We start from the raw sequence: 19,877 nt of genomic DNA on the forward strand, positions 1-19,877 counted from the left end.
AAGAAAACTGTGAGTTCACAGCAACAGAAGAAGGGGTCCAAGGAGTAGGGAATCATTTTTTTGTCAGAGAAAGGAATTATACCAATTATTACACATGGAGTTATGGGCACTATTGTAATATTGTTGAGGGGGGGTGGTTTATGGGTTGATAGAGGTAATGTTTGATATGGTGAATGGTAGCAGCGCTTGGCTGGCTGACACCCTTTTAAAATGTGTTGGGGAGGAGGAATTATTGGGTTCTTCTTGTTTTTATTTCTATTATCTATTTTGTGCCTTTAGATTGTGATTTTATCATGTGAACTGCTCTGAGACCTGCGGGGATAGGGCAGTATATAAAATTATTATTATTATTATTATTATTATTATTATTATTATTTATTACAAAGAATGTGATAGAAACATGTTGTCACCAACAGCTTGGTCCAGGTTGGAGGAGCCTCTTGACCAACCAATCTCTGGTGATCAAAGCAGCCAGATAATTTAGTAGTGCTTTCTTTTCTGTTATTCACAAGAGTCAAAGAGCTTTCTTGAATATATCTTTCTTCAAAAGGGTTAGGGGGAAAAACTGAGCGAACAATGACCCCTTTCCATGAAACAACTTGCTATTGTCTCGCAGGATCCTTTCATTCAAGTTCATCACATTTTGGCAACCTGGCTACATTTATTTTTAAATTTTCATCTGTCATATAGATACATCCAGAAATGCAAATCAAGAAGATTTCCCCCACACAGTTGAAGCAGCTGTCAATAAGTGTGCAAGGAATCGCAGTGTTAACTAGCTTATTTGGCCATACAGTGGTACCTCGGGTTGCATATGCTTCAGGTTACATACCGGTACATTTCAGATTACAGACTCCGCTAACCCAGAAATAGTACCTCGGGTTAAGAACTTTGCTTCAGGATGAGAACAGAAATCGTGCTCTGGCGGCATGGCGGCAGCAGGAGGCCCCATTAGCTTAAGTAGTGCTTCAGGTTAAGAACAGTTTCAGGTTAAGAACAGACCTCCGGAATGAATTAAGTACTTAACCCGAGGCACCACTGTATTCAATAGGGTAGGTTATTTGATTCAATATTTGTATGATGCTTTTCCAATAACCAAGCAGAGCTCAAAGCATCTCTCAAAACTTGAAATGTGTCTAAGCATGAAAGCTGATGTTATTCTAACCACCTATTTGCAGATTTCAAAATGAAACATTAACCTAGTAGAAACATTTGTTTCTTTTTCTATGAATACAGAATACCTTCTGATAAGCTACAGGTTTCGTTTTGAAGTGAGGGCGCTGGAGGAAACTTTAAATTACATGTTATTTTTTTAAAATACAAAATGTAACAGGGTAAATCAGTTGCCACCAACCTGGTGCCCCCCAGATGTTTCGGACCACAACTCCCAAGAACTGAGCCCAAAATATCTGTAGGGTACCAGGTTGTTGAAAGCAGGGCAAAAGACTCAAAATCAGACAAAAAGTTGCACAAAAGGTAAGCTGGGAAGGGACCTTTAACTTCAAACCTCTCCCATGGTTCAGTCAAAACACAAAGAAAAGACGATCATTTATGTCAAATTGCTATTTGTTCCAAATGGTTACAGGGTATGCTACAGGAGCCAGCAGTCTAAATAACAATAAAAAACAGGATTAACAAACAATGCTGCCTCTTTCATTGCAGCAAAAGCCTGTCATTCGTTTCCTTTGAAGCCCTAACTAGTTTGTACTCACTGGATTAGAAAAGACTTGGGTACTTGCATACTTTCCAGACATACTGAGCTTAATGACAGCTTCCTTTTATAAAGAAACAAGGCCAGGGAGAACAAACAAGCTTAAATTGCACCTCCTTCCTTTACACAAGGAAGCCTACTACAAAAGTAACAGAATTTGAACCAAAGTAACAGTAAAATATGGAACAAACATATCAGAATTCAAAGACATTCTAAACCATGGACACTAGCTAGATGTAGCTAGATGTAGCCTGTAAGATGTTAGCTATGCTTATAATGATCAGGGCTCTGAGAAAAACTTAGTATTCTTTTCTGGAATGTAATTATATATTTCAGGTGCTACATGCTTCTAACTTATGAGTTCACCGAATACAAACTTTTAACTTGGCAGTTGTATCCAAACTACACGCAAGAGGCCTGAAATCTAGGGCACATTTATCAAGCACATTTTGCAGCACAAGGAAACAAAAAACTTTTTTACATTTTAATCTTAGCCACCCAGAGCATGAATGCTCATTTCGTAATTAGTTATCAAATTGCTTCCATACATCCGACTAATACTCAGCGCTGTTAACACCTTGCCCAGAGTGAAATGTATTTTTTAAAAAAGTAGGATCAGCTTTCCTGCAAACAACTGAAAGCTTCCTAAATAGGATTAATCTGACAAGTTTGTCAATCTTCCATTCTTCCCCTACCGCCACATTTCTGTGCTTTCCGCAAAAGACAAGATTGTGGAATCCCAGCATTTGTGACATAACTACTGCTTAAAAAAACACACAAAAACCAGCACATGCCCTGGGAAGAACTATTTTTAGTGGAAGTCTTAACTGCTTCTTTGACCCAAACTTAAGATTCTTTCATTATCAATTTAAGTGTAAAACAAAGGAGATGGATTTTTGTAACTAGTGAAACGGTTTCACATTAAAGTCTGCAATACAAAATTCATTACAAACTGAATGAATGACAATCTAAGTGGCATTGCTCATGGTGTTAGTTATCCAACAGCCATATTTATTCAGGAATAAGTTCCACAAATTTCAGTGCAACTTAACTCTCAGATGTGCATAGGACTGCTCAGTTGTAATCCGACAGGTTGGGTCCAGACTTAGTTATGATCAGAATAAACCCCTTGAAATTTACTGGTGTTTTGTTGCTGATTTAAAACATGTTCTGTTACAACCTACTGAACCCAAAAAAAGACAAGCCGTATTTTAATTCAATGTCATTTACTTGCCTACATTTATTTGAATGAACTGCTGGATCCCAGGAACATTGGCTCAGAATATTTGTGCGCCCGTAAGTTCCACTTAATAGGACTTACTTCAGAGTAGCCAAGCATAGGGTTGCATTGTTAGGCCTCCACCATGTACCCACAAAAATCAAGCCACCTATTGCAGTACAGTCATACCCTGGTTGTCGAACGGAGTCCGTTCAACTTCCGAAAACGTTCAAAAACCGAGGCGGGGCTTCCGATTAGCTGCAGGAGCTTCCTGCACTCGTGTTGGAAATTTGGGTTCCAAAGACCATTCGCAAACCGGAAAACTCACTTCCAGTTTTACGGCGTTCAGCAGCCAAAACGTTCGAGTCACAAGGCATTCGAGAACCAAGGTATGACTGTACATATGTGAATGGGGATGATCATGTGATCTGATGGGCACCCCAAGGGGTGTAACTATTAGGTTTAAAAGGACTATGCCAGCAGTCGGCAATCTTTTTCAGCAGGGGGCCAGTCCACTGTCCCTCAGACCTTGTGGCGGGCTGGACTATATTTTGAAGAAAAAAATGGACGAATTCCTATGCCCCACTAATAACCCAGAGATGCATTTTAAATAAAAGCACACATTCTACTCATGTAAAAACACCAGGCAGGCCCCACAAATAACCCAGAGATGCATTTTAAAGGCAGGCCCCACAAATAACCCAGAGATGCATTTTAAATAAAAGGACACGTTCTACTCATGTAAAAACATGCTGATTCCTGGACCGTCCGCAGGCTGGATTTAGAAGTCGATTGGGCTGGATCTGGGCCCTGGGCCTTAGTTTGCCCACCCATGGACTATGCAATCAATGAAAGCAACTGCATGCACACACATTCATGTGATATTTACACACATATGTGAGATTATACCATAGAGAAGCAGCTTCCATGTGGCTTGGTGAGTATGACTGAAGGAGGTCTTACAGCTAAAATGAATTAAAGAGTGCTTCCAGATGAATGTTTACTGTGATACCAGTGCTCTTCAGTCATGCAAGTTGTTTTTTTTTTTTTTTGCAGTGTCTTTTTTTTGGGGGGGGGGAAGACACTGTTGGCATCAAAATGCCACTCAGCATGTATTTTCCCTATTTAATCCAGATTTACCCTATTCACAGAAAATGGGATAAGTTAAAAAGAAGCCATACTGCTGCTCATGACTGATTTGCAATATCAGTACAATCTGTTTCCAATATTAAGCCCCCATCTGAAGCACCCTAAAAGTGCATAAGATCAGAACATTATACTGCAATTTTAAATAGGTAAACCCTGTTAAGAGTGAAGGGAACACTGTTTCTGAGCGAACAGTGCTAAACATCAGTCTGAAATGCACCCCATTTTCTCCCTAATGTTTCCAATTAACCTTTTTTTTTTGCAATTAAGGCATGAAGGTACAAGTTACACTCCTATGGATCAAGAGGAAGGCTTAAGTCTCTACTTATTTAGGGTATAGCCCCAAATAAAGATGAAACAGTAAATTTCTGTGACTTAATTAGCTGTATACCTCCAGATCATACCATCTTTTGGATCTTTACAGTGGTACCTCGTGTTACAGACGCTTCAGGTTACAGACTCCGCTAACCCAGAAATAGTACCTCGGGTTAAGAACTTTGCTTCAGGATGAGAACACAAATCGTGTTCCAGTGGCGCGGCGGCAGCAGGAGGCCCCATTAGCTAAAGTGGTGCCTCAGGTTAAGAACAGTTTCAGGTTAAGAACGGTCCTCCAGAACAAATTAAGTTCTTAACCCGAGGTACCAATGTTATTACGAAACCATGGTGCATGTGTAATACAAACTCTTCTCCACCACCATGCAAATAGCCTATCATGTTTGCTGAAACCTCCACAAGAGCGTCTGATTATGTGGAGGCTCGGTTTGTGAAATTAGGCCCCTCAAAAATAGGGAAAGAGAAATCAAGCAAGCAAATCTCTGTGCAATTGGGGCTCATCTATGGATGCCCTGTCTAACATGGGAGAGTTTTCCATGTGGTCAACAAGAGTGGCTTGCACAGCACCAACCCATCCCTGTTCAAGTATAAACTATGTTAAGTCCCACAGCTGGTAAGGCAAACTTATTGCACTGAAATTCAGAGAGGCCAGTCCCAGCAAGAGTCGTTTTGTCAAAGTAAACCACAAACATATGTGGATATTTTCTACGCTACTCAATAGGCTGGCACTCTTTGTCCCTTTGAAGTACAAACTTCCAACACATCCCACGAAGAGGCTATACCCCGAAGAAAGCAAACAAATCCTTCTCTATCTGAAATTGTGTGCAACATGTTGTTGTTTTTTAAGAGAGTCAAATCATTCCACAGTAAATAAGGTGCGACCACTACCTGGAAACAGCAATTTAGAATCTCACACTAAAAAACATTTTTGCAGATGGAAGAGACATGAGATTCTTTAAAAATAAAAATAAAAAGGCACTTCTGGGAAAAAGACTTGAAAGCTGACCCCTAACCTTGCTGATTTCTCAATCAAAATATTTCCAGTATTTTGCAAAAACGGCATTCCCCCATGATTTTTAATTTTTATTTTTTTTTTTAAGGAGAAAGAAGAACAAGTATTTATTCATAATAGCACAAAGGTCAGTCAAGTTATCGGAGCAAAAGTAACTCTTGTTAAAAAGAACAGGGCTCCATTATGACACTGAGTGAAGGGAGCTGCCTGAAATCTGTCAAAGGAGGAAGGAGAACCTCTTGCGGTGAGAAACAAGGGGCGGGAGACTTTTTGGAGCTTTCAGGGCTGGCCCCCTAAAACAGATCCAGCTGTTGAAAGGAAATAGGGTTGGGGTGGGAGGTTATATCTCACTTTGTGCCTGGAACTTCCAGCCATCCTCACTCCAGCAGCTCCCAAGTCTTTTTAAAGAGCATGCAGACATAATTTCTATCATATTTTCAGCCATTTCTCAGTCCTGGGGGTATTTCAGTCTGGGAATGATAAAAGTGCCTCCCCAACAGAGACAAAAGCCCACAGGAGGGAGGGGGAGAATCCAGGGTACTTGCAACTTGTGTGTATATATATATAGCTCTTGTTGATTTTGCAACCTTGCCCTGAGTCCTTCAAGGCAGCCATAAGGTTTTCCCCTTAAAAAAAGCCAGAAATGTTATCTCCTGCCCTATGCTAAAGCAACAAATGGCAAGACCCTGGGACCCTAGAGCTGAATAACAGGAAATCTAGGCATCTGTCACCTCCTGGGGGGAGGTAAATGGATTAGAGGGTTCAGCAAAAGGAAGAGAAAAGTTCTTTTAAACATGCAACTGATTAACAGGCCCTCTCTAATCTGCAGTTTGGGCCTGTTATTTTTCTATTGGGGATGGGATCCCTTTTCAGGGCAATCAAAGTTAAGGCATTTTTTTAAAAAATAAAACCAAACAAAATGGAAGCTCCACTGGCTACCTGCCAAATTACCCCGCGGCCAAGTGATTAAGCATGATTCAAAGGTGTGGGGAATGACTTTGTATTATTTCTCTGTCATTGCTGGGCAAATCTAGCCAAAGTTAAGAGTGCAAAGGAGCCACACACACACACACAAAATTACTTGGAAAGAGGATGATTGGCCATAGAATTATTTTGCCCCAGGATCAAAGCCTCAGTCTAACCTAAGTCTTAACAGCGCCTGGGGTGGAGGGGATAAAATGCAAGGCTGAGAAGAAAGCGCCACAAATCCACAGCTGGACATAAAATGCAAGATCAGGCAATTGCTTTTGCAAGGACTGTTAAGTCTTCCACCAGTCTCATATTCACTCTGCACACTCCCGGCTCCTCCCTCTCCGAAGAGCTCCCATAAATCTTGCTGCTGTTAAGGCAGGGAGAAAGAGAGATGCCGGACGAGCTGGCAAGCATTCAACAGCAGCAGCCAGCCAGTGTGCAAGGTCAGATGTTAATAGGGCCGCTTGAATTCAGGCTCTCCAAACAATCGCAAGGCTTGTTGAACCGAATCCTAATGTTTCCTGATCGCCCGGGCTTCCCCCCCCTCCCCCCGCTCTGTGATCCTCTCTGCACTCTTTCTGGGTTAGGTCAGTCAGGTAACACACAGGAAATGGGACTCACAAAAAGCACTCCTGGGAAGGGGGGGGGGGAGAAGGGCAAAACTCCAAAACAACAACACACTATCCCCACTGCAAGAGAATGCTGATGGACTTTCTGCCCATTATGGGTTCGGTTTCTTGGAAGCGCCATGCAAGAGGCAGGCACTCCGCTCCCAAAACATTTTGTCTGCCCTCTCCCAAAACCCCACTGGAAAATAATGTGCAATTAAAAGGAGGGAAATCCCCTTTATTTCCTCATCTCCACAAGGTGAAAACTTCACGTCTCCTACAGAGGCGGGGGCGGGGGCGGGGGGGCGCGCGTAATGCTGGATGGAGCCGCGTAACTCTGCCCAAACTTTCCAAACCACCATTACGCATCATGATGCTCACCTTCCCCATCCCATCTTCTCTCCCTCTCGGTGGGGAATACTGCGATGTTTTTATTTTGCACAATAAAGTATAAGAGGTAGGGGGTGGGGGTGGGATGGAGAGAGAGGAGGGCAGGATGGCGCTGCTGGGCTTTTGCAGATGAAAGGATTTGGCAGGGCAACTCCCAACACGAGTGCACGGACGTAAATGTTCAATGGTGCTTCAGGAGAGCAGCAGCAGCCCCCAATGGACTCTGCAGGGCGCCTTTCTGCGCGCCAAGTACAATTCAGCCCGAGATTCGACCACGATCCTTCGCGTAACCCAACGAGACGGACTGTTGCGCCTCAAGATGCGCGGATCCTGGGAAGCAAGCCGCCCCGCCCGCTTTCCTTCCCAGTAAGCATTAAAAAGGGCACCGCTCCAAAAGTCCTACATAGGTAACTTACTTCCGAGTAAGCACACAAAGGGCGCATCTTCGAAAGTCCTATCCAGATAACTTACTTCCGAGTAAGCATCAAAAAGCGCGCAGCTTCAAAAGTCCTACCTAGGTAACTTACTTCCGAGTAAGCATACAAGCGTCAAAAGTCCTACCTAGATAAACTATTTTCTAGGGGGCGCGGTGGCACGTTTCCTAGGCTCCCTCGTCCTCCCCCCTCCCCCGAAGGTTGCCGTTGTACCCGAGGTGAAAAGGCACCAAGCAGGACTACTCGAGTGCAACCGGTTCGCCCCTCGACGGAGCTGCCACGGATTCCGATCGGGCTACTCCCGAGTTAAAAAAATTAAATAAAATCGCCTTTCTACTCCTCCTGCACGCCTTTGCCTAGACAGCAACTGGTTTTCGACGTCTCTTGGGGGCGAAGTCTACACAGGGCTACTCGAGAGTAATCCTCCCAGCCGAGGGAGTCCAGAGAGCTCTCCCTTCCAAGGCATAAATGGGGCTGCTCTGGAGCGGCGCGCACCCTCGACGGCATCCCGTGGCACGGGTCTACTCGAGAGCAAGCCGGGGGTCGGCCGACGGGGAAACAGGCGAGCCGTCGGGGCGACTCCGGAGTAAGACCGGCGGTGGTGGTGCTGCTGCTGCAGCCCGAGAGCCGCCGTCGGGGCGCTTCCAGCCTTACCTGCCGCGTCGAGGAAGAGGACGAAGGCGGACGCCGCCAGCACGGCTACGAAGGTGGCGCTGGCTGCCCCCATGCTGGCGCCGGCCAAGAGAGAAGGACGAAGGGGCCGCCGCCGCCGCCGCCGCACAAAGAGCCCTTTGTGGCCGCCCTCGCCTCTTCGGCTGGCGAAGGTGGCGGACGCTGCTGGCGGCGCTTCCCGAGGATGCTGCCTTCTTGCGGGCTCCCTGGACGTCGAGCGACGGAGAAGCTGCTGCTGCTGCTGCCGCCTCCTCTCCTCCTCCTCCTCCCGCGAGCGGACGCTGCCCGAGGGGAGGAACGCGGCGGCGGCGCCGACTGAGTCCGCCTGCTGGGAGCGCGCCTCCCTTCGCCCGCCGGCCAGCCCAGTCAGCCCAGCCAGCCGCTGCTCCTCGCGCGCACGGAGCGAGCGCACGGCAGCCCCCAAGGGAAGGCGAGGGGCGGGGAAGGCGCGCCCCCGACGCCGCTATCGCGATCCCTCGCGCCGAGCGAGCGGAGAAGCAGGGGGCGCGCCGCCGCGAGGCGTGAGGGGAAGGGTGGCCGGGTTCGGGCAGGGGGCGCGCATCTGGAGGAGAGCGAATGGAGATCAGAAAGCACAGAGTTGGAGAACTGGAAGGGACCTTCGCGGGTCATTTGTGCAATCGAATCTTTTGCTCAGCATGGGACTCGAACCCACGACTCTTCAATTAAGTCTCATGCTTAGAGTTGCCATATTTCAGAAAGGATGAGGGCTGCCGTATTTTAAAAAGTAGTAGAATCATAGAATCATAGAGTTGGAAGAGACCACAAGGGCCATCGAGTCCAACCCCCTGCCAAGCAGGAAACACCATCAGAGCACTCCTGACATATGGTTGTCAAGCCTCTGCTTAAAGACCTCCAAAGAAGGAGACTCCACCACACTCCTTGGCAGCAAATTCCACTGTCGAACAGCTCTTACTGTCAGGAAGTTCTTCCTAATGTTTAGGTGGAATCTTCTTTCTTGTAGTTTGGATCCATTGCTCCGTGTCCGCTTCTCTGGAGCAGCAGAAAACAACCTTTCTCCCTCCTCTTATGTGACATCCTTTTATATATTTGAACATGGATATCATATCACCCCTTAACCTCCTCTTCTCCAGGCTAAACATGCCCAGCTCCCTTAGCCGTTCCTCATAAGGCATCGTTTCCAGGCCTTTGACCATTTTGGTTGCCCTCCTCTGGACACGTTCCAGTTTGTCAGTGTCCTTCTTGAACTGTGGTGCCCAGAACTGGACACAGTACTCCAGGTGAGGTCTGACCAGAGCAGAATACAGTGGCACTATTACTTCCCTTGATCTAGATGCTATACTCCTATTGATGCAGCCCAGAATTGCATTGGCTTTTTTAGCTGCCGCGTCACACTGTTGGCTCATGTCAAGTTTGTGGTCAACCAAGACTCCTAGATCCTTTTCACATGTACTGCTCTCAAGCCAGGTGTCACCCATCTTGTATTTGTGCCTCTCATTTTTTTTGCCCAAGTGCAATACTTTACATTTCTCCCTATTAAAATTCATCTTGTTTGTTTTGGCCCAGTTCTCTAATCTGTCAAGGTCATTTTGAAGTGTGATCCTTGACATACTATTTACTAGATTTTTTAAATGTGGGTTTTAAAACTGGTTCTTACATTAGAATTTACAGTTTGTGGAGAATATTCTCCGGAGAGTTTTCTAGCAGAGAATATTCTTGAAATTATTCTCATTCTCGAGAATATTCTCCGGAGAATATTCTCACCTCACATCACTAGGCAAAGAATTAGAAAGTGGGCAGGATTCTGGGGAAAATGACTTTGGAAATCTCACCTGCCATCGAACCCAATACACAATTTTAGCTTCAGGCACAATCCCTGGCATATAACCCCCCATGTAAATTGTGGACTTTGCTGTACAGTGTAATGGGCCCAGAATATCCTCTTGGCGCCCTTCAAAGGCCTACGAGTTCCCAACCACAAATTAAAAGTCTATTAAGAGCTAACTAATCTGCATTAAATCTTAGGCCATCCTTTCTCTGAAGTGATTTCATGTCTCTCCTCCAGGGCTGTTCCAGTAAAAGGACAGTTTGCATGTTTATATCCCTGGAAACTTGCAGCACAGCAGGAGAGGCATGTAGGAAGTATTCCTCCATGCGAAAAATCTCCTGTGTCTTTTCTCATGGGACCAGTTTCTTCAGTTTGACTAGTTCTGGTCAGCACAGACGAGGAGGGAGTGAATTTTTAATTTCCTGGGAAATGGAGCTTCTGCCAACCTTGAGTGGGAGATTTACTGCAGGCAAGCCAGACCTTCCCTTAGTTGTTAAAAAAGAGAATTCCTGACTTAAGATTCTTTTTTTTTGCAGTGAAGAAAGCAGGGGTCGACCTCAACTGAGTGATCCTTCTCCGTGCCCTCTAACCCACGACTCCTTTAGATCCGATTCTGTTTTTCGTCTGGGGTCATGAAAGAAGGGCATTTCTTGCTCAGAAATAACTTGCTGCTTACTCTATAAAGGTAAAGGGACCCCTGACAATTAGGTCCAGTCATGACTGACTCTGGGGTTGCGGCGCTCACCTCGCTTTATTGGCCGAGGAAGCCGGCGTACAGCTTCCGGGTCATGTGGCCAGCATGACTAAGCCGCTTCTGGCGAACCAGAGCAGCGCACGGAAACGCCGTTTACCTTCCTGCCGGAGTGGTACCTATTTATCTACTTGTACTTTGGTGTGCTTTCAAACTGCTAGGTTGGCAGGAGCAGGGACCGAGCAACGGGAGCTCACCCCGTCGCGGGGATTCAAACCGCCAACCTTCTGATCGGCAAGCCCTAGGCTCTGTGGTTTAACCCACAGCGCTGCCCGCGTCCCGCTTACTCTATATTCACCCACATTTCAAGAACATGGCTTCACCCAAAGAATCCTGGGAGCTGTCATTTAACCCTGCCACAGCTACAATTCCCAGTACCCTTAGCGGCGGTATCAAAATTCTTAGCAGCAGTATCGGAAGTCATGTACTTTAAATGTGGAAAGTTAGGGTATGGGTTAGTGGAAGCTCCCCTATAGGGCAAAGTGGGGCACAGCCCTCCCAAGATTCTGATTCCCCAAAACCTCCAGAAAGCATTATCCTTGGCCAAAGTCTTTCTGTGGCTTTTCAAAGCCAAAGTTCAGTCTCTCTCTTGTCACCCAGAGTTACAAGGTGTGACTGGAAAGTTCAGTGAATGGTCACAGAAATTGGACAGCGATAAATATTTGAACATATACCTTGCAGGCCTTCAATGTAGGCCCCCTCGGATATAATTCACCATTGACAACGTCCGTAGAACTGTTGGAAACTTCTGGAGAAGTCCTCTTTTCGCACTGCTTCCAGTTCCCTCGTCACAGCAGCTTGGGCGTGTGAAATGTTGGGAAATCTGTGCCCTTTCAGTGCAGATTTCAGTTTTGGAAAAAGAAAGAAATCCGGTGGGGCCAGATTGGGAGAATATGGAGGGTGGGACAACTTAGTAACCTTAGTAACGATCGTGGTTCAAATCCCCGCGACAGGGTGAGCTCCCATTGCTCGGTCCCAGCTCCTGCCAACCTAGCAGTTTGAAAGCACGCCAAAAAGTACAAGTAGATAAATAGGTACCACTCTGGCAGGAAGGTAAATGGCGTTTCTGGGCTCTGCTCTGGTCTCGGTGTTCCATTGCGCCAGAAGCGGCTTAGTCATGCTGGCCACATGACCCAGAAAAACTGTTTGCGGACAAACGTCGGCTCCCTCGCCTGTAAAGTGAGATGAGCGCCACAACCCCAGAGTCATCTGCTACTGGACTTAAGTGTCAGGGGGTCCTTTACCTTTTTTATGCAATTCTTCGGCCACCATGAGGACGGTCAAATGCCAATCCCACATCAATAACTCACGATCTCTGTTGACATCTGTCGCCTTTCTGCTCATTGACGGTCTTCCAGACCAAGGGTCATCTTCAATGGTTTGCCAACCTTCACGGAGAGGCTTAAACCACTCATACACTGTCTTTTGTGTTAGAGCTTCACCTGAGTACACAATTTGTGAGCATTTCGTGGGTTTCCGATGCCGACTGTATGTTTGAATATTTCTCGCTGTCCAATTTCTGTGACCATTCACCAAACTTTCCAGTCACACCTTGGTATTATTACAACATTTACTCAGAGTCAGTATTGTGTAGTGGTTAGTGTGTTAGACTAGGACCCGGGAGACCAGAGTCATTAGGTTCTTGTTGTTTTTATTTTGATTATATTGGGCCTTCTCGGTAATGGTGCCCACCCTGTGGAACGCCCTCCCTTCAGATGTGAAGGAAATAAGCAGCTATCCTATCTTTAAAAGACATCTGAAGGCAGCCCTGTTTAGGGAAGTTTTTACTATTTAATGCTGTATTGTTTTTAACACTCAATTGGGAGCCGTCCAGAGTGGCTCGGGAAACTCAGCCAGGTGGGCAGGGTATAAATAATAAATTATTATTATTATTATTGTTATTATTATGTATTTTGTGGTTTTATATTCTGATTTTATTCTGTGAACTTCCCTGAGACCTATGGGTGTAGGACAGTATATAAATTCTATTATTATTATTATTATTATTATTATTAATCCCCAGTCATCCATTCCATGACCCTCTTTATGTGACCTTGGGTCAGTCACTGTCTCAGCATAATCCCCCTTACAGGGTTGTTGTGGGGGAGAACTATATATACCACTGGCAGATGAGATGGATGTGGTCCCACTAGTGCAAGCTTCCTCAACCTCAACCTCGGCCCTGCAGATGTTTTTGGCCTACAACTCCCATGATCCCTAGCTAGCAGGACCAGTGGTCAGGGATGATGGGAATTGTAGTCTCAAAACATCTGGAGGGCCGAGGTTGAGGAAGCCTGCACTATGGTGTATGGTTTTTACCATCATGGACCCCTCTCTGTTAGGAATGTTTGTGTGGCCTCCCAACCCACAAATCTAGCGATTTTGATTGCTCAGTAAAACAAAATAGACGGGAAAAATGAGAAATAACTTTAGGACACATTGTAAAAAATGATTTGTGAAATGGTGTCTTTTTTTTTTAACGGTCCCGCTTATTCTTTAAATGATAGTAAAAATAATAATCTTAAAATATTGATGTGATGATATCTAATCCCTGATATGTTAATCAGTATAGTTTGGCTAATTATTAGAAGCAGTGACATGAAACAGGAAATGATTTGTATGCCCTGTGGTCATGCCTGTACGGCAAAGCGTTTGGATAAGAATCCATCAATGAATAAGAGGAATAATTGACTTCATTAGAGACAAATCCTCTTATAGTCTTCTTGAGTTACATTGAGAGGAAATCTCCCATTCTTGTAAAAATCTGAATCAACTTATGCTGACAGCAGCTCATGTATTAATCACTCAGCTTTGGAAAAACTCAAAGACGCATGCTGCAGATGACTAGATAGCAAAAGTTATGAGATGTTTTAATGACCGGCAAGCTTTCCCTTGAATTAAATACAGTTGATGGGGGAAAGAAAATTGTATGCAGGAATGCGCTGAATATTTAGTATACACACAATTGCGTAGAGAGCCACAAATATTTAAACGATTTGGTATATGTTGATAACAGTCTTATGGTAGACGTTTTTGGTTATGGCATGCAACAATAATATGGACTGAATGATGGGTAAGTGGAAAGAATTGCTGCATCTTCAGTAGATAGTTTATAGCTGGTGTTTTCCTGGGATTATCTTTTAATACTGTGCTGATTTAAACACACATACAAATATAGATTTTAAATAAATAGTAATATTAAAGGTAAAGGGACCCCTGACCATTAGGTCCAGTCGTGACTGACTCTGGGGTTGTGGCGCTCATCTCGCTTTATTGGCCGAGGGAGCCGGCGTACAGCTTCCAGGTCATGTGGCCAGCATGACTAAGCCACTTCTGGTGAACCAGAGCAGTGCATGGAAATGCCATTTAGCTTCCCACCACAGTGGTACCTATTTATCTACTTGTACTGGTGTGCTTTCGAACTGCTAGGTTGGCAGGAGCAGGGACTGAGCAACGGGAGCTCACCACATTGCAGGGATTCGAACCGCCAGCCTTCTGATCGGCAAGCCCTAGGCTCTGTGGTTTTTAACCCACAGCGCCACCCGTGTTAATAGTAATATGAATAGTTACTAGTTAATAGTTAATAGTAATATTACCAATCAATATATAACAGTAATATTACCAATCAATATATAACAGTAATATTACCAATCAATATATAATAGTAATATTACCAATCAAGATAGACTTAATCAAAAAGACTAATAGATTAGTGAATCAATGAGCAGCAAAATCTGAAAGCTGCTGGCAGGACATTGAACCATTTTTCCTCCCATTGATTCCAGCTGGAGGAATTACCTACACAATCTTCAGGGCTGGTGCAGTCTGTCTCCCGTTCCATGGGGAAGGTGTGTTAGTGGAAGGACCTGGGATTCTGCAAACCCACAGCCTCTCCCACTAGTCCCATGACACTCCTTGGAAATGCATCTTTTTTTCCCAAGCTCCAAAGTCCGAGGGCTTACCTTTCAACAACCTCACAGAAAAGTCTTACAAGGTTGGACCTCTTAACTGCAAGGGCAGGACTCCTTTGCTGACCTCTGAAAGGGAGTTCTGAAGAACAATGTTTCATGGAAAGCCTTAAGGGGGGACTTGTATCTGGGTAGATGTTGGGGACACTGAGGTCCAGCTCTGTGGGCCTTCTGGCGGTTCCCTCACTGTGAGAAGTGAGGTTACAGGGAACCAGGCAAAGGGCCTTCTCGGTGGTGGCACCCGGCTTGTGGAATGCCCTCCCATCAGATGTCAAGGAAATAAACAACTATCTGACTTTTAGAAGACATCTGAAGGCAGCCCTGTTTAGGGAAGTTTTTAATGTTTGATTTTTTTTTTAAATTAATATTTATTCAGATTTTCAAGATACAAAAACATTTAAAGCATAAACAAACAAAAACAGAAAAAAGGCAAAAGAAAAAAAGAAAGAAAAGTAAACAAGATTCAAAATCACTTCATTTCATTATCTTGTGTCTTAGACTTCCTCATACCTCCCTTTTTTGTATTCCAATTTAATCATTGTTTCAGCAAATTCTTCCCATATTTATCAAAAATAGGGAATAATTTATCTTAACAATCTATTTCAAATTTATCAATATTACCTTTAACTTTATCTTTACTTTCAAAACCATATACCTTTAAATTTAGACTTTAAATTATATTTATACTTATTATCTTCGAATCTTTCTACTAACGCCAATTATTTCCTTTCCGCCACAGTCTATTATTTCACAAATGTTACTCAGAAATAGCCAAATATATAAAAGAAAGTTCAATTCTAGTTTTGTCCATCGTCCCTTTCTTCCTGGTTTCGGGTTTAATGTTTGATGTTTTATTGTGTTTTTAATATTATTTTGGGAGCCACCCAGAGTGGCTAGGGAAACCCAGCCAGATGGGTGGGGTATAAATATGTTGTTGTTGTTGTTGTTGTTGTTGTTGTTGTTGTTGTTGTTGTTGTTATGCTGTAGATATCCTTAACCAGTTGACCCCCTGCTAAAATAGCTGCCCTGTGGATTTGCAGAACAGGAAGGTGGGATATAAATATTTTAATAAATATGCACAGGAAGAGTCGCATCTTACAGGATTAATGTGTTTCAAAGTGCTGTCACTCATGTCATGTGTCAAACAATATGAGGGTGGGGGAGGAAAATATTTGTGGAGGGTTGTAAACTTTGAAGCCTGCATAAATAAAAGTATGGCTATGGATGTGGCTTTACCAGTTTGTTTTCTTATTCTTAACTGCAGCCTGATCATCTATGTAACTTCTAAGTGAAGTGATCAAAAACCAATTGCTCTTTCTAACAAACTGTCCAGATTCATTATAAGAGCACAACGCAGTCTTAAGAAGAAGCTGTCCCAGAGAGCATGACCCTCTCTTGAAAACACAGGGGGATTACATTTCACTAATTTCACTGTTAAAAGTAAATTTGTGTAACTTTACCCAATAAGGGACTGAAAACTCTTTCTGTTCGTTCTTTGAAACTTGCAAAACATTTCAAAAGTGATTTATTGCAGTTGTCAAAGTCTTTTGGACAAGAACTCAAACAGTATGTTGTCTTGCTTATTTTAGTTATTTTGTTTTGTATGCATGTAAAGAAGGCTTCAGTTGGGAGGAATCATTCTATAATGCAACCACAGAAATATTCTGAGCAGATTTCGCAGGAGGACACGGCTAACAAAGCAGCATTCTTTGCCTGGAGGTCAGCGGTTCTTCAGGCTTGTTTAAGAAACTCTAGGGGGTATTTTTTAATCCAAAGTCCATTTTCCATATTGCCTCAGAACCATGCAAACATTCTCCTATGTGTCTGTAGGTGTTGGGACTTACATTTAAAGCTCTAAATGGCTTGGGCTTTCCTATGTCTTAAGATTGCCAATTGCATTGCACCGAGAGCATTTCTTACAAGAAGAATGTTTGTAATTAAGAAGTTTTAATTTTATTGTACACCACTTAAATAAGAAATTTTAAAGCAAAATATACATATTAAAACATCATCAGCATCTTTTTGGCACCAGCTTACGACATTTTTATTCGCCCAGGCATTTGTATTACAGTGGTACCTCTGGTTGCGAACGAGATCCGTTCCGGAGGCCCGTTCGCAAATATGAAAAGCCCGCAACCTGAAGTGCCGTATCTGCGCAGGTGCGTGGCGCAATTTGGTGCTTGTGGGAGGGAGCAGAAACAAGGCAGAGGACAGAGCTCTGTGTGCTGTGCAGTTTGCCTTGTACCCCCTAAGCCAGGCGTAGGCAAACTCCAGCCCTCCAGATGTTTGGGACTACAATTCCCATCATCTCTGACCACTGGTCCTGTTAGCTAGGGATGGTGGGAATTGTAGTCACAAACATCTGGAGGGCCGGAGTTTGCCTATGTCTGCCCTAAGCTAACCTGCTGCTCTCATGTAATGTGGAGAACATTGTCCCACTTGTAGCCAGTGTTGAAGTCAAGTGAGGGAGGCAGGAATATTGTCCGCCTCAGACGGCAAAATCTCTTGGGTTGGTCATGATGAATCTGTAACAGAATGATTGAGTGCATTCAAGCAACTTTAGCTTTGTCCTGTATTTAGGATAGGAAGAAGCACAAAACAGTGCATTCACTAGTGTGGACACAGGGGAATCTACCCAGGTTTCATCAAGCTGACTTTCATGGTTTGAAAATAAAACAAATGGTCAGTGCCTTAGATCCAGAATTGGCCTCCACAGTCACTTACGGACTCATTGTTAAAACCGTGTTTATGGAAGATAATCTTACTTGGCTACGAGTGATCGCCAAAGAAGAAGATCTCTGTATCATCGGAAGAAAGTTATGTTGAAATAAATATGCTGTTTCCAAGCAAATGTTTTCAGGACCCACATTATCCACAAATTCTTTCTTAAATGCATATTTCTTCTATCTCCATTAATATATTTTCAGACATTAGCTCATCAGATGAAACAAGGTCTTCTTAACAAACATTTAAACTATAATAAAAGGGTTGGTTGTTCAGCTGCCACTGTGTTGTTTTCTCTCATAGCAAACGGGTCCTCCTCTAGAAACTAAATAATAGATAACACATTAAAACTTTATAGTGATATCTCCATGAATCTTTAAACATTTGCTGTCACTTACTGATTTTAGTTCCGACAAGGAAAATTACTGGTCAGTATCCTTTTCTGAAAAGTCAGTTTGCATTTGTGAATTTTGTCTCAATACAGCTGTTTTGGGCAACTCTTACCTACTGAGTATAATATATGGATGATGGAAATAATAACAAAAGGAGCAGCATTCTTGCCCATTTTAAAATAAATTATATTTTTATTTATAAAAGTTATAGTGTAGTGAAATGGGTAGAGAGGCTACAAATTCCCAATGAGCTGTGAACCTCACTAGGTGACCTTGGGCTAGTCACTGTCTTTCATGATAACCTACTTCACAGGTTTCTTGTGATGATGATGATTATAAAATTAGGCTGGATTTCCCCAGCCACTCTGGGCAGCTTCCAGCACATAAAAAAACAAAAAACGTCAAACATTAAAAACTTTCCGATACAGGGCTGCCTTCAGATGTCTTCTAAAAGTTGTCTACGTCAGAATTAAAATGGATTCCATCCCAGAAGTCCGTTCGACTTCCAAAATGTTTGGAAACCAAGGCACAGCTTCCAATTGGCTGCAGGAAGCTCCTGTAGACAATTGGAAGCCGTGGAAGTTGCGTCGGATGTTCGGGTTCCAAAAAATGTTTGCAAACCGGAACACTCACTTCTGGCTTTGTGGCGTTCAGGAGCCAAGGCGTTTGGGATCCAAGGTACGACTGTAGCTCCTTATCTCCTTGACATCTGATGGGAGGGTGTCCCACAGGGCAGGCACCACTACCGAGAAGGCCCTCTGCCTGGTTCCCAGTAACTTCACTTCTCACAGTGAGGGAACCGCCAGAAGACCCTTGGAGGTGGACCACAGTGTCTGGGCTGAACAATGGGGGTTGAGATGCTCTATCCCTATTAAGATAAAATAGTGAGTTGTAGAATCATGCACACCACATTGAGCTCCATGGAGGAAAGTTAGGATACACAGTCATACCTTGGAAGTCAAACAGAATCCGTTCTGGAATTCCGTTCGACTTCTGAAACATTCAACTTCCAAAGCTTGGCTTGTGATTGGCTGCAGAAGCCCCATCAGATGTTTGGCTTCCAAAAGAACATTCAAAAACTCACTTCTGGTTTTTGATTGTTCGGGGGCCAAACGTTTGACTCCCAAGGCATTTGGAACTGAGGTACGATTGTATGTGTAATGATAAATATAATGACATAATTATATTTGGGGCCCATGGTTTTGCAAGCTCCTATTCATTTAAATGGGGCTTCTCTATTCCCTAGTGCAGAGAAACCTCCTGGTGGATTGCGTCCTTTAAAAAATATCTGACTTGCTCAGCATAAAAAACTGGAACTGTATAGACATCCTTCTTGCTAACTTCCCACCGTCAAAGCCAGCTGACTCAAAAACTCGCATTGCTTCCAAGACGTGCTTAGACTTATTACCTGGCAAGTCACCAAGAGAAGGTTTTACACACTTGAGAAGCAGACACAAAGAATGTCGTTCTGTGCACCTTTGCACAGCGAATACATTAGACTGAGACAGTATTGGGAAGAAGTCATCATCTGTTATTCAAAACCAAACGTTGCTATGAATGCAGAGGGGGATGTGGTCTCTACAACTCATGCTCTCAAATTGTGGAGCAAACTTGCTCAAATGTTTGGCACTGTCTCTGTTGTGCAGCTGACGGGCTTTAGATCTATGGCAGATCTTGACAGTTCTCAGCATCTGATCTCTTGACAATTCCCTTAAAATGCTACATAGGTGTTATTGTA

The 19,877-nt window shown here is 43.8% G+C and overlaps 1 protein-coding gene across 2 annotated transcripts in view; it reads right to left on the reverse strand.

Annotated features, from left to right (window-relative positions):
- Positions 1-8,828, reverse strand: part of ROR2 (receptor tyrosine kinase like orphan receptor 2) — a 164,174-nt gene extending 155,346 nt beyond the window's left edge. Inside the window, exon 1 of one of the 2 annotated variants that reach the window (XM_081880397.1) lies at positions 8,480-8,828. In XM_081880397.1, coding sequence (XP_081736523.1) covers positions 8,480-8,552 — 73 coding nt within the window. In that variant the 5' untranslated portion in view covers positions 8,553-8,828. Of the gene's footprint in view, positions 1-7,382; positions 7,402-8,479 lie in introns of those variants that run through there. The other variant, XM_081880398.1, reaches the window with a different exon arrangement.
- Positions 8,829-19,877: the final 11,049 nt, after the last annotated feature.

Source organism: Podarcis erhardii, assembly GCF_964252035.2.
Source record: "Podarcis erhardii genome assembly, chromosome: 11".
Taxonomy (NCBI): Eukaryota; Metazoa; Chordata; class Lepidosauria; order Squamata; family Lacertidae; genus Podarcis; species Podarcis erhardii.